Source organism: Gopherus flavomarginatus, chromosome 12 (assembly GCF_025201925.1).
Source record: "Gopherus flavomarginatus isolate rGopFla2 chromosome 12, rGopFla2.mat.asm, whole genome shotgun sequence".
Classification (NCBI taxonomy): domain Eukaryota; kingdom Metazoa; phylum Chordata; order Testudines; family Testudinidae; genus Gopherus; species Gopherus flavomarginatus.
Window position 1 is genome coordinate 44,822,253 of NC_066628.1, and position 20,080 is coordinate 44,842,332.

The window sequence follows — 20,080 nt, forward strand, 5'->3', positions numbered from 1 at the left end:
CCTGCTGGTTTCCGGTGTGTGTTTGAGGCCGGGCCGGGGACGCCGCGCGGAGCCCAGCCGGGGGGATGGCGGACGACGGCGCGGAGCGGTCCGACGGCCGCATCGTGAAGATGGAGGTGGATTACAGCGCCACGGTGGACCAGCGCCTGCCCGAGTGCGAGCGGCTGGCCCAGGTAAAGGGGAGCCGGCGGCCGCGGCTGGGCTGAGTCATGGCGCGGCCCGGGCTAGGCCGCCCGCGGGGGAGACGGCCCAGGCCGGGGGACGCTCGCCTGCCCCAGAGCGGTGCCAGGGGGCTGAGGGAGGGACGCCGCAGGAAGCGCCCGGCGCGCACGCCGTGGGGGAGAGCCCCTCTCTGCGCGGGGGGATGGGCAGGGCCGGGGGGGTCAGTGCCCATTCCCGGCGGGGGGCAGGCACGCCAGGGGTCCGCCCCCCTGCGGAAACGGAGGGGAGGAGGGGCAAATGCGCTGGGGGGCACAGCGGGGGTGCGGAAGCGGCGTGGGATGAGATGGGATGGGAGCGCTCCTGGCTTGATAGAGCTGTGTCATGCCCCATCTCCTGCTATTGACAGAGCCGTGCCCCTCCCCGCTTCATCCAGCACAGGCCCCCTGTCCTCTAGCTTGCGCCCCGTCGCGCGTCCTAGCTGCAGGCTGCTCCGTTGCCGGTGAGATAGACAGACCTGCTTTCCAGGGGCGTGTGCCGCTTATGGGATGGACAGGAGGCACAAGGCCACCAGCCTGGTGACTGGTGCACAAGGGATCTGGGGAGAGAGAATACCCACAAGCGTGCAGCTCTAGGCAAGCACAGAGGGCGCTGTGTGATGGAATCCCGGCGGGAGGATGGGGACCGTGTAAGAATATAAGAACGACCATACTGGGTCGCCTAATGATCCATCTAGTCCAGTGTCCTGGCTGCCTACAGTGGCCAGTGTCAAGTGGTTCAGAGTCAATCATCCAGTGATCCATTCCCTGTCCTCTGCTCCCAGCTTGTGGCAAACAATTGTGTTCCCTTGATACCTGACATTTTAAGGCCTTTGTGTGCGGGAAAGGGGGCTGTCTCTGCATAGATAAGCACGGGTCAAGTTTGCCCCTACATACAGCAGAATCCCAGGAGAGCAGCTATGGATTGTGTGTAGTGACAAAACTGCACCTCCTCGTAATCCCTCTACTTCAGCATAGCCAGACACAGACTGCCCAATGCAGCATACATTGGGATCCTGGAGGCATCATTCCATCACCCCACCCCACCCCCCACACTTTGGAGCAGCCAGATCTAGGCCTTTATGCCGCACTTGGCCTTTCCCAATAGGTGTAGCCTGCAAAATTGCATAGGGAGGAGGTGGACTAATACCAGGTATGACACGTGTACAGTTGTGATGTACAAGAATTAGGAAACCAAGGCTATTACCCTGCATTGTAGTCAGCCAGGCCATATATGTCAGTGTGCACTTTAATTCTGTGATTGTAGGTGGACATATACTAGATAAGCCGCGGTACACAATTTCAAGGGATTTGGTCAGGATAGAAGTAACTTTTGGAAGCAAATTCCCATATCTGTATTACTGATACCTTAATGCTTTCTAAAAATTCTTCCAGTTTTTAAGCTTAAGTAGCCCAGTGGTGCAATGTTTGTTACAAACATTTCTATTAAGTGTTGCTATAATACTTGTTTCGAAATTCAATCTCAGTTTTTGGATCTAAAGTTCCTTACAATGGCCTTTAAATCCCATAGACAAATATAGGACATATAGTCCACAGTATCCAATGAGTGCAGGCATTGTACTACCATGATTAGGATGTATATGAAGTGCACAGGCATGTGTCACCTACCTCCTAGCTTGCTCTGTTTAATATCAGGAGAGAGATGTGTAGCAGCAATGGTTTTTGTTACAGTATTTAACTACATTTATATTTACTTAGACTTTGTCTTGACTAGGTTAAGCAGTCCTAAGCCTGACCCAAACTCAACTTGTTTTTTCCTAGTGTAAATGCAGGTAGTTTAATGCAGGTGGTCATGTTCTAGCCTAGACTAGAATTTGGCCGACTAAAGCAAATTACAGGTGTTACCTTTCATCTTCATTCGGAAGAAAGTTGTGTTTAGGAATTTAAGTCTGGCTTATCTAGCATATGTTCAAGCTTGACCACATTTCCTTGTCAAGACACAGCCTTACTGTGTGTCATGTGAGAATGGAGGCTTATGGGTATACTGGGAGAGGAGGAATATACTTCTTTTCAAATTGATAGTTACATTCCTACCTTCGCCATACTGTTACTTAAGCTAACTTTCTAGGTGAGGGAATGTGTTCTGTTTTTCTTTTTTTTTTTTTATTTTGTGTTATAGTCAGCTATACGTTTAAACTGGCAGCTTTTTGAAATTCTCTCATTCAAATCGTCATAGTTTGACAGCCCTGAGATTATTCATAACTCCAGGTTCCTAATGTGAAAATGTGTACTGTTGCAACTGAGTATCACTTCTGTGTGGAGTTCTCAATGGTTCTGTGAATTTCAAGGAAAGCTGAGATATACTATAAGAGGGGTAGGCAACCTATGGCACGTGTGCCGAAGGGGGCACGCGAGCTGATTTTCAGTGGCACTCAACACTGCCCGGGTCCTGGCCACCGGTCCAGGGGGCTCTGCATTTTAATTTAATTTTAAATGAAACTTCTTAAACATTTTAAAAACCTTATTTACTTTACATACAACGATAGTTTAGTTATATGTTGTAGACGTATAGAAAGAGACCTTCTAAAAATGTTAAAATTTATTACTGGCACACAAAACCTTAAATTGGAGTGAATAAATGAAGACTCGGCACACCGTTTCTGAAGGGTTGCCAACCCCTGTACTACAACAACTAAATTATGTTTAAAATGAGGGAACTTTAAATATGCCGTGCCTTTCTGATAAATATACTTTTGGGATGTTTGGGCTTCCATGAGGCAGTATCTGAAGGTGGGATTTTCTAAAATTTACATAAATAAAGCATAGACACATTTTACATGAGAAAGAGGGAATGGATTTGTGACTCAAGTGATCTGGTTGTATTCCTGGCTCCATCACTAACTAGCTGTGTTATTTTGGGTGAGTTATTTAACAGATACTTTCAGAAGTGGCTTTTGATTTTGTGCATCTCAGTGTTTGGATGCTGGGTTTCAGACGCACAAAGTCCTGATTTTTAGGAATGCTGAGCTGTGACCGGTCCAAATGATGTCAATGAGATCAATGTGTGGTCATGATCTCTGAACATCAGACCCAAGCTGTCCCAAGTTAGGCACTCAAAACCAAAGGCCACTCTGTAATTTTGTTCCTTAATTTCTGTGTTTCCCCATCCATAAAAAAAAAAAAAATGGGGGTAATGATACTTATCCACCTTTGTAAGGCGCTTTGAGATATACAGATGAAAAGTGATATGTAAATGCTGAGTATTAATGTTTATTCCTATCTTCCTTGTCAAAGAAATAAACTACGTTGAAATTAGTCTTTCACCCCGACTTTGCTATATGCTTTTTCTTCTATAACAGATGTAGCTATTCTTGGGTTAAACTATACTATATTTTTTTCAATGTTGGTCCTAATACTGTTTGTCCATGATATTAGGAAGGAAGACTTCAAGAGGTCATTGAAACCTTACTCTCTTTGGAAAAACAGACACGAACGGTAAGTCGATTATGCTGTGCAGCACATTTATTTCTGGGGTGTTAACCTTTTTCTGGCAGATAGTGGTATAGTGGGAAATTAGAGTGTCTGGCTCTGCCATTTTCCCCCTTACCTTTGATGGTGGTGTAGCTGGGGGCGGTGGAGTAGGGGTCTGGCTCTGTGCCATATTTCCCCATTCTTTTGAAGATGGTGGGTCTGGAGTTATAATGGATTGCTCCTGTCTTTGTATTGTCAAGGCTCTGCAGTGGTAGTGGCTCAGTAGTTTAAGTTTTATATGTAATAACTAATGCACTTTTTGTTTGTTGCAGGCCTCTGATATGGTTTCCACGTCCCGTATCTTGGTTGCTGTAGTAAAAATGTGTTATGAAGCTAAAGATTGGGATGCTCTTAATGAAAATATTATTATTCTGTCAAAGAGAAGAAGTCAGTTAAAACAGGTGACTACATTTTTTTAAACAAAGAAATGCAGCTGTTTAGGAAGGAAAGATACCATGTTACCTTTCTAATTCCCTTTCTGTGTAGTGCCTGTGCTGTTTGTGTTTTAATATCCTTCTGTATATACTAATGTCAGTTTCTGTTGCTGCTTCTGATAGGCTTATTTAAGGAGGCTTGTGTGCTAAATTCACCCTGCTGTCATCCACATTAGCCTACTGAAAAATGCACTAGGGATGTAAAATACTAAACAGTTAAATGGTTAACGAATAAGTATTAGCCTTACCGTTAATATATTACAGTTAATTTTTAAAACAGATTGGCAGCAGCTCCGGATCCCTGCTGGACAGGCGGCGGGTGGGGACAGGCGTCAGCACTGGACCCCTGCCGGGTGGGGCCCCCATCATGTTCAAGATTAAACAGTTAAACAATATAATTTTAATAGTTAAAAGGGATACTTTTAAAAATGGTATTTACATCCCTAATATGCACACACTCATGCATGCTTAACTGCAGCCTTCACTCATGTTGCTTTTTTTGTTTTTTCTCTTCTGTTCATTTGTTTTGTTAGGTTGTCTGCAAATTCTTGGGACAGTGCCTATGTGTAAAATTTTCAAAAGTGATTTAGGCTTTTGAGTTTCACTGCAGGTCAATGGGGCTTCGACTCCTAAGTGCCTGAGTTGCTTTTGAAAATGTTACCCTTTGTCTTCATATATTTCTAAAGCTCCTAGTGCCCTGCTGCTGTATCAACAGTAATCTGTTCACTAATTCCTCTGAGTGAACACATCTTTAATTTGCTGTGAATGTGGGATTCTGTTAAATTTCAGTCACTTTGTTCTGGAGCTTAACATCAATTCAAAAAACTTCACTGACTTTGTCCCTTTATTTCTAGTTCTTGTCTTTGAATCTTATTTCTGATATATTTTTTTCTAGCCTCTTAGTTGTAATCATAGATTCCTGTTCTCCTCCCTTTATGCCTCTTCAGTAGCTTTCACTTTAAACACAATATTTAAACATCCTATGCAGCTTTTTGTATCAATTCCAATCTCCTCCATTTCTTGCTCATTTCCAGCATTTGTTAAACCTTCTTGGTCGCTACCTCATGCTACTCCTATGTTTCAGGTCTCTGATGACTAGCAACACCAGTTCCTTTTTCTTCATCTGTCTATCTAGCCTTTAACCCTGTTGTCACCATGGCACTGTATCTGGTTTTGTTTTAATACATTGGTCATACTATATTTTCCCCAAGCCTCATGAAATGCCAAAAATCCATGCACGATAAAGAGACGTCTTGTTTGCCCATTCCATTTTGGTCTTCTTTATATCTGTTCACTCTTACTCAATTTCATGGTTCATATTTCTACACCTCCCTGTTACCTGTTGGTGATATCAAGAATAAACAATACGAGACCCAATACAGGTTTTATATTAATTTCTTTTTTTAGACTTTCTCATTTATTGTTAGCGGGGATGGATCTCTGCCAATGTGCACCCTGGAATAGGACCCCACTGTCATGCACTAGCATTAGCGAGTACTCTGTCATATGCTCCAACTGATATATTATGGAAATGATACACCAGTGTTGGGTGGGGTGGTGATGAAGCAGAGCAAGGGACAGCCTGAAATGTAAAATTCCATTAAGCAGTCCAAAGTGTATAACCCATGGTGTATTGCCTACCTATTCTCTGCTGTGTTGTCTGCGAGAGATACTTAGCCCTGATCACTGAGGTCTGCTTCCTTTTCAGTCCAAGATAATGTGTTATTAAGCTGTTCTTAACTAGTATGCTAGTCTTGTATGTCAAGTGTTTCTGAACTGCTGATGCTTGGGATTGCCTACAATTTCAGTTTATTCAAGTCTCATGAAAGACAATAATCTGCACTGGTCAAGCATGATCTAGCTCATATGAAACAGGATTACTAGTGGCTTTCACTTATATGTATATCTAACGGTTGACTTTATTTCCCCACTAAATCCTGGGTGTCAACCATTCTTCTTTACTTAACAAGGCTTAATGAACTAATCAGTTAATAGTCATGTAAGGTACATGAGGATTGCAAAGTCTGATATTTCCGATGAAGTTGTAACCTCCACCTCTTTAAATGCACCTAGCTATTCAATAATGTTATATCATAGGGGGATTTGTACTTGACCCTAGCTGGTGATCAGCTCTTGCCTTCAGACTTAAGAAGATTGATATGTTCTAATTTTATTTTAGTGATTGTAAATGTAGAGGATATTTTTATTTATGCTTGATAGCAGAGCAAACTGAGCTGTGTGGAAGGAGATATATTTTGAGTTTGCAAAAACTTTAGTTGTACTTTTTTTTTCACCCTTTTGTGTTGAGAAGAAGGAACAAAAGGACTAAGATACTTAGCACATAGTGGAATACAAATATAATAGTACGGCAGAGCAGTAATTGGCTCACAATGGTAAAACTGACTTTTTCCAGAAGAAAATGAATAATGAAATTGATATTATAGGTTTTGGTTTACATGTAAAGTGTGATGTTAAACAGAACTGTTGTGGTTTATCATGGTCTACACTTCATGTGAGAACGCGTACATTTGAAATGGTATGCTGACATCAATCAGAAATAACTTTATATTTTTCAAGACATTTACAGATACCACAAAGGAAGGGACAGTATACACCACTATTGATTTAGACCAGGGTAAAATGCATACTGAGCACTTCCTTTTATATTATGGAAATTGGGTAGCAAGCAGATAAGCTCTTTCCAGCCTGCTAAGTAGTCAGTTTGATTTGGCACAAGAAAATGTCAATTCTGCTCTTCAAGTGAGTTGAGAACAAGTTTGAGAGAAGTGATACAGACACATCCTGTTTGACTTGAGCCAGCCTCTGATCTCAGTAATATCTTCCTGTGGAAGGGCGTCTGCTCACTTCGGTTATACCAGGGGATAAATAACTTGTGGCTGACCTGAGTCAGCTGACCCGAACTCCTGGAGCTCGGGCTGAAAAATTGCTGTGTAGATGTTTGGACTCAGGCTGGAGCCCAAGCTCTGTGAGGGTGGGCCCAAACATCTACACAGCAATTTTTAGCCCTGCAGCTGTAACCTCACAAGCCCAAGTCAGTTGCCCCAAGCCAGCCATGGCCATGCCATGGGTCTTTTATCCTTCTCTTTTACCCTATTAAGTTCATGCCTAGTAGGAGTGAAAACAGCCCCTCCAACACACCCCCATGCTTATTTTGGGAGAGAGTCCATTTACTTTGATATTAATAGTTCTTATATCTTAACATTTGATTACAAATGCCCCAAAATTATATTTTTGGCAGACTTCTAGAAATCTAAAAATAGAGTAATATTTTGTTTTCCATTGTTTATACCAGGCAGTTGCTAAAATGGTCCAGCAGTGCTGTACCTATGTTGAGGAGATTACAGACCTACCAATCAAACTGCGATTAATAGACACACTGCGTATGGTAACAGAAGGAAAGGTAAGACTTTTTGTTTTCAGACTGGAACCCTTTGATGTCTAGTGGTGTAATAAAAAGGATATTTGCCTTCCTTAAAGCATGTCTCGTTTCCTTTTTCTGGTTAGAGAGAGAGCCAAAATACATTTTGAAATTAATATGATAAGGAAATCTGTATATTTCTATTCAAAATATCTTGGAAAATTACTTCCCTATATTGCTCATTTAAGTAGCTTGTTGGAATACTAACTTTTTTTTAAGTCTCTATCTTAATGACACCTTCAAGTATTAAAGCTGAGAATTCTAAAAAATTCAATTTATTTGTCACTATTTGTAGTGGTGGTTTATTTTTTACATTTCTCCTTTTGCGAAATAAAAATAGACTAGTCAGTTTTACTTCCTTATTCTGGTGGATTAGCATGCTGTCGAATGCTTCTTTTCCAAACACGAAATGTGATTTTTTTGTTTAAAAATCTGGATGTAGGAATTTAAAAAAAGCAAGGAACAAAAATATAATTCATGGAAACATTTCTATTAGCCTCAGCTTTTGTAAACTTTGCTTTTAAAAAATGCAAATGCTGAGTTCAACTGGTCCCAACAATGTCTTTTTAAGATTTATTTTCGGTACTTATTGTTGACTTAAAGTTGTATACATATCATCATCATCAAGGCAAATTTGGAAGGGACATAGCTTCCTTGCACATCGAATACCCCCTGGATAGATCTCTGGCTTGATTCTTCAGACAATTTAGTTGGATGTCCAGTCTGTTTCCATCAATGGCAGTCTTACTGCACCACTGAAGCTTTTGGTGACAATGAGATTGCCGACAGTGTAGCAGCATTCCTTTTTTGGTGATTAACATATCTGTTAATTTTCATAATCAAACAACAAAAAGGTAAATGACTTACACCTTGTATATGTTACTAAATACTGCACAATTCACAGGATTTGCAATAAAATTATGCAGTTATGCAACTTGTCAACACTGCAAGACTGGACAATAAAAAATCAGACAATTTTACACAGATGTAACATGTTAGGGTGAGGAAAATTATACAAAAAACAGAATGCACAAATAGACATAAAAGTGAAGGAAGAGACCAGAGGGAAGTGGACAAGGATGGAAAAAGCAGAGTCAGGTGGAATGGAAGACTGGCATTATTTGATCTATCTCAGAATTTTTTGCCCAAATGTGTATTAAAAAAATCCATGGGTTTTTCTGGTTCATATCGCTCTCTACAGTGATAAGCAATTCTTTCTTTCACTGCTAACTCATACAGGTCCGAATATCACTGCTTTATTCCATGTATAAGCCTCCTCCTCCAATGTAACATCATGCACTCAGTAGAACCTCAAGAACCAAAATCTTTGCCCTGGAGTTAAACACAGCATAGTAGGTATTAGGATATATATATATGCAGGCCTGCCTATAAAGGCCTATACTTTAAGAAAAGGTTGTCTCAAGGTAAAGATCTGGTTGTTAGTGGAATGACCAGGTCTCAAACAGCACAGACTTTGTTGTGAAATGCATCACGAATTCAAGACATTAACATGGAAACAAAGACTTCCTGGGACTGCCAACAGTATAATACCTCGGTAGTTACTCCCTTCAGCCTTGCTGCCCTTTTTGATGAAAGGCAAAATAAAACCCTTCTTCAAGTCATTGAGGATGATGCTAGTGTGCCAGATGGTCTGGAAGAACCTATGCAGTTGCAATGACAAAACACACCTGTTTTCAGCAGCTGAGGTGTGATGTTACAAATTGTATATTTATAAAATTATGTTACACATGTATCTTACTCTTAGTCTTATTAGGTATGATAGAAAATTAACAAAATAGGAAGTGTTACATAGAATACTGAGTCGATGGCTGAGTTGTCCTAGCCTTCCTCTTGGAAAATGTACTTTCTATTGAGCAAAGTCTGTGTTTATTTACTCTTACGCCTGTTACCAGTTCAAATCAAGCCTAGGTAGCTAGTAACCAAAAGTTGTTAACTGATGGCTGGTCAGAAGTGCTTGTAAAAGGAAATGGTCTCTGTCCAGTTTGTGGCAGATAACAGTTCCCATCACAAAATGAACCATCATAGTTTGCTTCACTGAGAATCTTGGTAGAGAGGTGAATGAACTATCTTATTCCTAGATGCTGTTCTTCCAGATCGGGGCTGAGACTGAGTAACAGAGGGAGCTTTACAGTGTTACTGCCCCTGCTGTATCTCTTATCTGAATATTTCCAGGGCTACAGCACTGGTGGTGAACAATAGATCGACTAACGAAATATTAAAAAGAAGTGTTTCCTATTGTAATGTTTTTTAAATACAGACTATACACTATTCTTCAATGTAATTTGAGTTTCCAAATATTAAACTCTTATTGTAGCACAGAGAGAACTTCTATGGAAACATTTCCTAAAGGTGTAACATAAATTAATGCTTTACTCACAAAGTCATCACATTATGTTCACTTCATTTGAAGAACAGTAGAAAGATTTCAGTGAGACTACTCGTGGGGGTAAAGTTATGCAGATGTGTATATCACAGCCTGAGATGTAATACACTTTTACTTAGTAAAATAAGTTTCAATGTTGGATTTTATTTTAATTCCAGATATACGTGGAAATTGAGCGTGCTCGTCTTACAAATACACTTGCAACAATAAAAGAACAAAATGGTGATGTGAAAGAAGCTGCTTCAATTTTGCAAGAACTACAGGTAACGCATCATGTGGTTCATAAGTGTTTCACGTACAAAAATCAACAATTTCTCACCGACTGACAGTTGTTTGTAGCGAGATTTGAGGCTTAATCAAGCATAGCTACCCAGGAACCAATTAACTATCTTCAGTGGAATTGTAATTAGATTTAAAATGCTCTAGCTCTGCTAATTTGGCTGATGCTGAAAATTACTTGGAATATTTCCCTTTTGGGAAAGGGAGTTCCCATGTATTAGCTGATACAGAAGGTTTAGTCCTAGTTAATCTTTTGACTTCTGGAACGGAGAGTTCAAACTCTCTCAGGCCGTCATTCAAAATGAAGTGTTCTTGGATCCACTTGTTCTTTGTTGCGTTTTTTTACATGAATTTGGCACAGGGAATTGGCTGTTGATGTGTCTGGAAGGAATTCCCTCCCATGTTTTCTTCTGTTAAGAGTAGTGTGTGGGTCCTTTGTGTAGAAGGAATCCTTAGGACTGGGCTGATTTAAGGATGTGAGGGTATAGCCAAAGAGAACCCTACACTTTTTCACATCTCTATTTCTTGAGAGCCTGAGAATTCCCATCTGTTTGTCACATAACAACCACCATTTTTTCTGCTGAAAGGGTGGATACACTTCTTTCAGAGCTAATGAACGTCATTATTTCGTCATCTAGCGTGTGGGTGCTTTGTTCCAAGGTAGAGACTTCTGAGTGTAAGCAAGCAGCTAATTTTCATGCCTTAAGAAAGGTTTCAGACTGGTAGCCGTGTTAGTCCGTATCAGCAAAAACAACGAGGAGTCCTTGTGGCACCTTAGAGACTAACAAATTTATTTGAGCATAAGCTTTCATGGGCTAAAACCCACATCATCAGATACCTGGAGTGGAGATGTATCTGATGAAGTGGGTTTTAGCCCATGAAAGCTTATGCCCAAATACATTAGTTAGTCTCTAAGGTGCCACAAGGACTCCTCGTTTGTTTTTTCTTAAGAAACTTTTCCAGAAAACAAGGGGCAAATGTTTAAATGTATCTGTGCATAAATGAGGCATGTCAGTTGGGGTTTGTGTATGCATGTTGTATAAGTTGGGCTATGCATGCACAAACAAGTATATAAGGCAAGTTTTGGGGGAATTTTATCTTATATGTATTCTCTTTGGGTGATTTTAATGCATACAGTCAGACCATATAAATTTGTCCTCTGTTATAACATACATATGATGCTCAGTGAGTCTGTGCAGTAGAATTATACATATAGCAGCTTTGGTTTAAAGCTAAATATTTTATAATAAGCACATGAAAGAAGTATGATGAAAATCTTTGGTAGAAAGGCATGCTTCTCTCCTTAACATTATTAAATAAAGATCCATAGAGTTAAACACTTCAATTTCCTTTTTAGGTGGAAACCTATGGTTCAATGGAAAAGAAAGAGCGGGTGGAATTCATCTTGGAGCAGATGAGACTCTGTTTGGCTGTAAAAGACTATGTTCGGACCCAAATTATCAGCAAAAAAATTAACACCAAATTTTTCCAGGAAGAAAACACGGAGGTAAAGTTGATGGAGGGATTTTTTTTTTTCTGTCAGTCTGTGGCATGCATTCTCTTCATGCACAGGAGTTTTTGTATAATCAGTCTTTGGAATTCAATTGGATGTAATTTGTGAGATTAGTGGATCTGTTTTTAATTTTGACATTTGTTTGAAATTGTTTCAGAAATTAAAGCTGAAATACTACAACTTAATGATTCAGCTGGATCAACATGAAGGTTCCTACCTCTCAATCTGTAAGCACTACAGAGCCATTTATGATACTCCTTGCATCCAGGCTGAAAGTGAAAAATGGCAGCAGGTAAAAGCATTGCAAATGGAACTGCAGGAGTTCACAGTGGCAAATATCCATTTTACTTTATATTTACTGTATTGATTAGATGAACATGGATCCTTTAGCCCATCTATCTGTATATGAACATTAACAAACTGTCTACATAAGGAGGAATATAATAAAAGCAATTCAGTGTCCTTATGTAATCATTATTTGTATCAAGGACATAGTGTATGTTGTCTTAAATTCTGAGGATGACTGAACTTCTCCATTTCATGAGTGAAAGCCTAGAAACAGCTTGTGAAATTAAATTCTGAACAGTATTTTTCTTAATTTATGGAGCTAGCTCTGAAACCATGTGCACAATGCAAATGCTGCAAACTCAAGATTGTAATAATAGCATTTAAGAGAAAAACAAATAACTTGACCTGAATCATCTTGCCGTGTGATCAAAATGTAAAAATTTTGTTTCTACAAATTTAATTATTAAATTTATTTTTATTTTGTTTTATTACCTTAGTTTCCTAATAAATTTGAGCCTTACAGAATGTATATTGTTATATGTAGAGTAGATTAGCCTCACATAGATTTTATTCATACTCTGAGAAATGCTTTTACTTTGACATCAGTATTGTGTTGTTTTTTCTGGCTGTTTTTCTGTAATAAAAAACAAACCATGTTTTCTTTTGAACAGGAACTGAAGAACGTTGTTCTGTATGTTATCCTTTCACCTTATGACAATGAACAGTCTGATTTGGTACACAGAATAAGCAGTGACAAAAAACTAGAAGAAATCCCTAAGTATAAGTAAGTATCTTTTGAATAGTCCACTCTGACAAAAACAAAAAAACCAAACCCAGCCCTTTAAGGAGTGTTTTGAAGGCAGAGGGGATTCAGCTACTGTTAGGTTGAAAACCACTGCAGTAGACTATTTACAATTGTGGGCCGCATATGTGGCCCACAATGTGTTATGTGGGCTGGATCCAATACTACCTGTATGGCCCTGAGGATGTCCCATGGGCCACAGCTCTGTGCTGATTAGGCCATGGGTTGAGAACCACTGGTCTATTGTCAGTATTTCCTATACAATCAATGTGGTGTGGAAAAAAAATCTATAAAGATGTTTGAGTGTGTGCAAGTCAGAATTATAAATAGTAACTTAACACAAATGTGTGTCTGTGATGGAGAGTTCTGTATTATGGACATAATCTGAACAGCTACTATTCCATAATACTTCACTAAATAATACTGAGAGTCTAATGTTCAGAATACGGTCCATATGCAGTTATTACATGCAAGTGATAGAATTTACATATGCAAACCCTTTTTGCATAAGCACACTGAGTACAAATCAAGCATAAATTACTTTTATATCCTTAAATGTTGTTTGCACCCATGAATGTACATACAAGTTTTGCATGCAGAATTGCAGATAGACAAGACAAGCTGAGTTGATGACAACCCCTTTTAAATTTATCTCTGAGTATCTGACTCTCCCAAAACCATACCATGCGGCTTGTATAGTCAACTACAGCTGTGCAAAGTGGGTGTAAAATGGTTTGATAGCCACCTGTGCAAAATTGTGCCAAATTCTAAGATAACATATGGTATGAAGAAGCGGAAATTGAGGCCATAAAGTGAATGTGTGTGTGAATCAGTCAGTCAGTAGGAAATGTTAATATAAAAACTTCCTGTTTGTGGATTATGAATTTTTAAAGTGCTGAGTAGAATTAAAAGTTATGAGTAGTAGTGATAAAATTATGTTTGCCTTGTATTTGTCTGTTGGCAGGATTTTTAATACAAAATACAAGTTTTGTTGGTATAGAATTGTGAACTGATTACATTAAACCATTTACAGAGATCTTTTAAAACTATTTACCACTATGGAGTTGATGCGCTGGACCGTCCTAGTTGAGGAATATGGAAAGGAATTAAGAGAAGGAAGTCTTGACAGTCCTGCCACAGACGTCTTTGGTTATACAGAGGAAGGTGAAAAGAGATGGAAAGACTTAAAGAACAGAGTTGTGGAGCACGTAAGTATAGCCTGCTTTTTAACCATTCTTACGATATAAATTAAGCATGGAATTGCTAGAAATGCCTTTTGCTTACTTTATTTATAAAGAGAGCGACAGGAGAGAAGATATGAGAGCAACTGATAAGTTGTCTTTTCTTCTTTCCATAATGTTCTAATTCTCCTTTTGCATTCCTGATGTGTTTGTTCTGTAGGTATGTCTCTTGGCTAGCAGCTGATGCTGTGTCAAAAAAGTAGATCGAGCACTCTGAGAGTAATGCACATTCCACCACATCGGTTCGGAAATCATAAACTAATTTTTGCTTTCACTTTAACAGATTGGAATATAGCAGTTTGTTTGAGCAAACAATGGAATTATAAACAAAATAGCACAAGTGCAAACAAATACTTAATATATAAATAGGGTTTACGTAAATTGTAAGACTCGGCCCTCTGAAATTAGGGCAAAAACTTGAAAAGATTGCTGTTTAAATCTGTAGTTAGTGACTGACTTCATTAGTTATTAGTTTGAGAGGCAGTAGCTTGTCTTGGTATATGCAGGAGAATTGTATGTGTCCAAGAAAAGACCCCTTATTCATTTGCATACCTTTCTCTGGATAAGCCATTATACCAACACAAGTCCTAATCCGTTTTTAACATTGACTGTTATATTTTTGCAGCCTGTGTCAGTTATTTTTTTACAAATAACCTTCTATTCTGAACACTTTTATTCCAGAATATTAGAATAATGGCAAAATATTATACCAGAATTACAATGAAGAGGATGGCACAGCTCCTGGATCTATCTGTTGATGTAAGTGTTGCTCAGGATATCCTCAGCATTCTTCTTAGATGTGTCCATGTGGTAGAGAACTCAGTATTCAACAAAATAGCACTTGGACTTCATTTGCATTTATTTGCATTGGGTATTTTTTTAAGATTAAAACTATATTACAAGTCTATCACAAATAGTGTTTTGGAACAGCCATGCATCCAGTGCAGAAAGAGGAGACAGAAATATACCACTCTGAATAAAGAACCTGGAGACATTTTTTTTCTCTCTCTCTCATAGTTATGCCTATCACTGTAGTATCTGAGCGCCTCACAACCTTTTATTTTAATGTATCTATCCTCACAACAGCCCTGACAATATTGCCTTTAGTCTCTGATGCCCATCCTGGTATAACCAATGCTTTCCAGCTGTTACCATCAGAAACTAAATGGGAAAAAAAACGATATTAAATTTCAGAGAGATTCCGGTAACATAAATTTAATTTTGGTTCAATGATTATAATTGAGAAACTGTTTAAAATCCCTCAGGAGTAATAATACAGATGTTAAATAGAATATTTTTCATTTTGCCTCTGATAATATGTTTATAGGCTACACTTCGAACACTTGCCTATTCAAGGTTTTAGAATAGAATTTTGTATCGCAAAACAGCATTCAAGTTGTTACAAGGCAAAGAATAAACACACAAGGCAAATCAAATCTGAAGGAGTGTTAGCATCAGGTTCTATACTGTACCTAGATAGTATATTCCACTGTTCAGGCCCTCAGCAATACTTGGTTAAAACTGACTAATGATATAGGGTTTCTTCCTTACCTTTGAACTCCCTGGTTTATGGATTTGTCACTCTTCTTGAACATAGGTCTTTCATTTTTAAGTCTTCCAAGTGGCAAAACTTGTTTCCACTCGTAGCAGCATCTAGCATGGAGAGGGCAAATTCACAGCTTGTTTAGTTCAGAGTATTTGCTTTAAGGTGTTTAATTGCAGCTCCTGCTCTGCACAACACCACCTCACAGAAGCATAATTTACCTGACCAATGTTTGTACAGTGTAATTGGTGTGGAATTTAGCAGCAGAAAGCATGTTCTGGAAGCTGTTTAGCCAAGTGCTCCCAATGTACCTTAAGAGGCTTTCAGGTGTATTTGACTTGTGCAGTTTGAAAGTTTTTAGATGCATCTTGAACTGAAAATAGATGTTAGCTGTTTAGTGTGGCTAACATCAGAAGCTTGTTGACCCTAGGTAGTTCAGCAGCTACAACATAATTCCAATGCCAGAGGTATTAATATTAAATATTATGGCCATTATTAGTACTGTAATTCTAATAGACTGTATTACTGTTAGTATTGGTAATACCTCAGTCACACTGCTGTTGTGTTCTTTCCAAATTTCCAGTTAAGTATTTTGTTAATTACAAATGCTATTCTCCTGATTCAGTGCCGTTTGTCTCCTTTGCAGGAATCGGAGGAATTCCTGTCCAACCTAGTAGTAAATAAGACCATCTTTGCAAAAGTAGACAGGTTGGCAGGAATTATCAATTTCCAGAGGCCCAAGGACCCAAATAACCTACTCAATGACTGGTCTCACAAGCTCAACTCACTGATGGCCCTAGTTAACAAAACCACACATCTTATTGCCAAAGAGGAAATGATACATAACCTGCAATAAGATGCTTCAGTATACTTAATGCTTTTGAAGAAGGCATTAAAACTTGGTAATAGACTATTACCCCAGTGTATATTTGGTTTATTTTCTCCCTACCCAAACCCTCCTGTCTAAAACTTAAAACATGAATAATATCTCTTGGAAGTCTTGTTGATAATTAAGTTCCCTTGATTATCTGTTAATTGTTAAACATTTTTTGCTACAGTTGGTGAAAACATAATAAAATGTATTGCCTGTGTTATCAAAATTAGTCTTGTGATTTATCCCAGTAGTTGTTTTTATAAATTTGTAGATGTTTGTCTTGATCCACCTGAGAAATAAGTCTACACTTATTTCTTTACTCAGTTACTTTTGTTTTTAAGATGTGTGGGGTATGCTGTGACATTTTTGGCAAGTGTTTTACTGTGGTGCATTTTATTTGTAACATACAATGATAAATATTTAATATGTCAGAGGTCTAACTTGTATAAAGGCCAAGAAATTCAGGTTTAAGACTAATGCTTTATTTTTCTTTGTGCTTCAGTATTGCAGTGGTTTTAAACCCAGCACCTCATCTTATAAAGGCAGCTTGGATTTCAAAGACATAGCTCTGAATTGCCTTGCTTTTATGGGTATTGGCCAGCTCCTTAATTTAACTGGGTTGTGAATTTTAATTTGTAATGGCACCAGTAGCACATAATTAACTTGGATGATGCTTCAAATCCACCCTCTTGTTCTGTTCATTTTGCCTTAATTATATTCCAGACAAGAGAGACTTGCTTGTTTGAACTGGTCATAAGAGAGACAAGGAGGGGTGGAGTGGCTTTCCAGATGCCAAGAGAAGCCTCTGAAGAATCTAAAAAGCAAAGATGAAATTTAAGTGTCAGTTTCTAGAAGTCTGTGCAACAACTCCAAGATTGGGCACACAGGTATTTAGAGAGCCAAACACTACACATAATAGGTTGGGTATTTTTTTTTTAAATCAATTTTTATCCCTTGGGAGGTATGTATTACTTTATAAAATTTGAACTGGAAACTTACCTTGAAAAGTCCAGTACCAAGAATATGTTCGATATTTCACAGTTAATGGAAATGAAGAGGCTAAAAGGGACACTTATCAGGTTAAAAAAACGCTTTTTAAATAATATGTGTGTTACAGTATCTTAGATGCTAAAACTGACTACTTAACATTTGAATGCCCTTTTCATTATTTATGCTGTTACTTTTCTATTTAATTCAGCTGGGACAATGTAAATCAATGGGATTTAAGCACATGCCTAAAGTTCAGCATATATTTCAGTGCTGTCTTGAACTAGATTGCTGTCCTGAGTTGAGCTGAGGCCCAATTCAGTACTAAAATTAATGTGCGTGAAAGTGCCTTCAAATCCTTTAATGAAAGAAGCTGTGTAAGTGCTGTACGCCAAATTTTTAAATCAGTGGGAGTTGGAGGCTTTTGAAAATCCATTGAGTAAAATTTTCTGAAGCACCTAAGTATCAATCATTTTTTTTTCTGTGATGTGTACATATTCTTCAGCGTATATTTCAGTGTATATAACTGGCTGGTAAGAGATTTAGTACTGCACTACAATTAATGTATTGAGAAAGAAGGTTGTTTAAATTTTCTAAAGATATAACTTCTAGTGCCTCTGTTGGAATTTCAGGTCTCTTTTTTTTTTTTTAAATTTGACTTTTACATAAGTTGTCTGTCTATTCTCATTATCCTTTAAATATTAATGTGAACTGTAGATCTGTGTGGATAACTGAGCTAACTCTGCCAAAATAGAACCTCACATACAGCATTGCAGGATACGTGAAGCTTCACCAAAAACTCAGCTATCCAATCAAAGGGTTCCAGAGTGTCAAATCCCCGTGCATGGAAAAACATTGGTAATTTATAGCATTGTTATCATTTGTATTATGGTGGTGTCTAGAGGCCTTAAATGTGACCAGGACCCATTGTGCTTGGTGCTGTACATGTAGGAAGAAACAGCTCCTGCCCCCAGAAGCTTACAGTGTCATTAGACAACACAAAGACAGCATTTTGGAGTTGGGAAACTGAGGCACTGGGAGATTAAAGTACATGCCCAAAGTCACATAGGAAGCCTATGACATAGCAGGAATTTGAACACTGACTGCCACACAGCCAATTTTCTTCCCATTGTGGTTGTGACTCTAGGGTCAGTTATTCTACATAACGTACAGTCTAAGGGTATGTCTACACTGCGATAAAACACTCTGGTGGCCTGTGTCAGCTGACCTGGGCTCAGGCTGCAGGGCTATCAAATTGCAGTGTAGATGTTCGGGCTCACGCTCGAGAATGGACTTTGGGACCCAGGGCTGAGCCCAAACATCTACACTGCAGTTATATAGCCCCGTATTCCCAAGTCAGCTGACATAGGCCAGCCACAGCTGTTTTTACTGCAGTGTAGAGGTATCCTAAAACTACTTAGCCAAGAATATTAGGTGATTTAATATTGTTAAATTTGTGCTCTTAGCAGACAAATCATTCTTCACTTCCTGCCCTCTTTTATGGCATTGCTGTTCCTGCAATTCACCCCACAAGTAATGATAATTCTTGTCGTGGATTCCGTGGTGTCTATATAGGCCTTGATTCTGCAAGCCAGGGATTACTTCACCTCAGTGGGTCTCTTCTGGGCTCAGGTAATTTTGCATCCTCTTGAAGATAAAAAGCAGCTGCTGCTTTCTTGATTTTTATCTGGAAAGGTGAGGAAAACAGAACAAAGTCTGGGTTGCCTGAATGTTTACTGTTTACCTGCTTGTGGATCAAGAAGGTTTAGGGGGTGTGAACCTGCCTTTTTAACTGCACACCATTTGTCTTCAGCTGATGTTTTTAACTTGCACTCAAAACAGTGGTGGGTGAAGGAAGTTAAATAAGAACTGAAGGTCTGAGAGCATCATTCAACTCTCTGTATTCAAGACACAAGCACAGTGGGGTGGTTATCCAGAAGTTTTTAAAGCACAGCTCCTGAACAAATGACAGGATTCACTGCGCTGCTAAGGAGTAAAGAGAAGTGGGTTGCTAGGTGGAATGCTGAAATTAAGTATGTTTTTTCTGGGGGCTGTAAGCAGGGAACAGAACTCACGCATGGAACTGATCCTGCAACTGGGGCAATGGGGCTCCACAGGGCTCCTGTGTTATCAGATCCAATTGCCCAACCTGGGCCTATGTTTGTAAAACAACCGGCTCTAGAAATGAGTTTTTATCACTTACTATTGAAGTTACTCAGGAAAAATCTTGTTTAAAAATGACTCGGTGCTGGAAGATCCAAGAAAAGAGCTACTTTGGGGGTGGGGCAAGTTATTGTCAATATGTGGGACTGAAGTGTGCAAATACCTACATCATAGATCATGAAACTCAAGATAAGGGTGGAATCCCAACTGGCACAGTTAGAGCAAACAGGCAGTACAGTAATTATGTGGAATAGAAACCAGGCAGTTCTTTAGCTGTGGAGAAGAACCATGAGAAAGTTCTTTGCTGGCAGGTAACTATTCTATCACTGACAGAATGACTGTAATTGTTGGCATGCTTATTTGAAAATAGTTCTGAACTGGAGAAAATCAAAAAAGATGGTAATGCCACCAGATGGCAGCTCTT

The 20,080-nt window shown here is 39.0% G+C and overlaps 2 protein-coding genes across 4 annotated transcripts in view; one reads left to right on the forward strand and one right to left on the reverse strand.

Annotated features, from left to right (window-relative positions):
* Positions 1-16,732, forward strand: PSMD12 (proteasome 26S subunit, non-ATPase 12). The gene is made up of 11 exons (XM_050920661.1): positions 1-173; positions 3,594-3,653; positions 3,962-4,090; positions 7,437-7,544; positions 10,125-10,229; positions 11,603-11,752; positions 11,916-12,050; positions 12,718-12,830; positions 13,882-14,056; positions 14,771-14,848; positions 16,279-16,732. The coding sequence occupies exons 1-11, from the start codon at positions 66-68 to the stop codon at positions 16,486-16,488; spliced, it is 1,371 nt and encodes a 456-aa protein (XP_050776618.1). The 5' UTR covers positions 1-65; the 3' UTR covers positions 16,489-16,732.
* Positions 7,816-20,080, reverse strand: part of LOC127032985 (uncharacterized) — a 20,840-nt gene continuing 8,575 nt past the window's right edge. For 2 of the 3 annotated variants that reach the window (XM_050920675.1, XM_050920676.1), the window contains exons 2-4: positions 15,641-15,742; positions 9,114-9,223; positions 7,816-8,385 (exon numbers count right to left, since the gene is read on the reverse strand). In XM_050920675.1, the coding sequence (XP_050776632.1) occupies positions 8,186-8,385; positions 9,114-9,223; positions 15,641-15,742 (412 nt within the window). In that variant the 3' untranslated portion in view covers positions 7,816-8,185. Of the gene's footprint in view, positions 8,386-9,113; positions 9,224-14,062; positions 14,276-15,640; positions 15,908-20,080 lie in introns of those variants that run through there. The other variant, XR_007768990.1, reaches the window with a different exon arrangement.

Coding starts and splice junctions, on each gene's coding strand:
- PSMD12 (XM_050920661.1), top strand. CDS start 66: ATGGCGGACGACGGCGCGGAGCGGTCCGACGGCCGCATCGTGAAGATG. Junction 174..3,593: donor AGTGCGAGCGGCTGGCCCAG/GTAAAGGGGAGC, acceptor CCATGATATTAG/GAAGGAAGACTTCAAGAGGT. Junction 11,753..11,915: donor TCCAGGAAGAAAACACGGAG/GTAAAGTTGATG, acceptor AAATTGTTTCAG/AAATTAAAGCTGAAATACTA.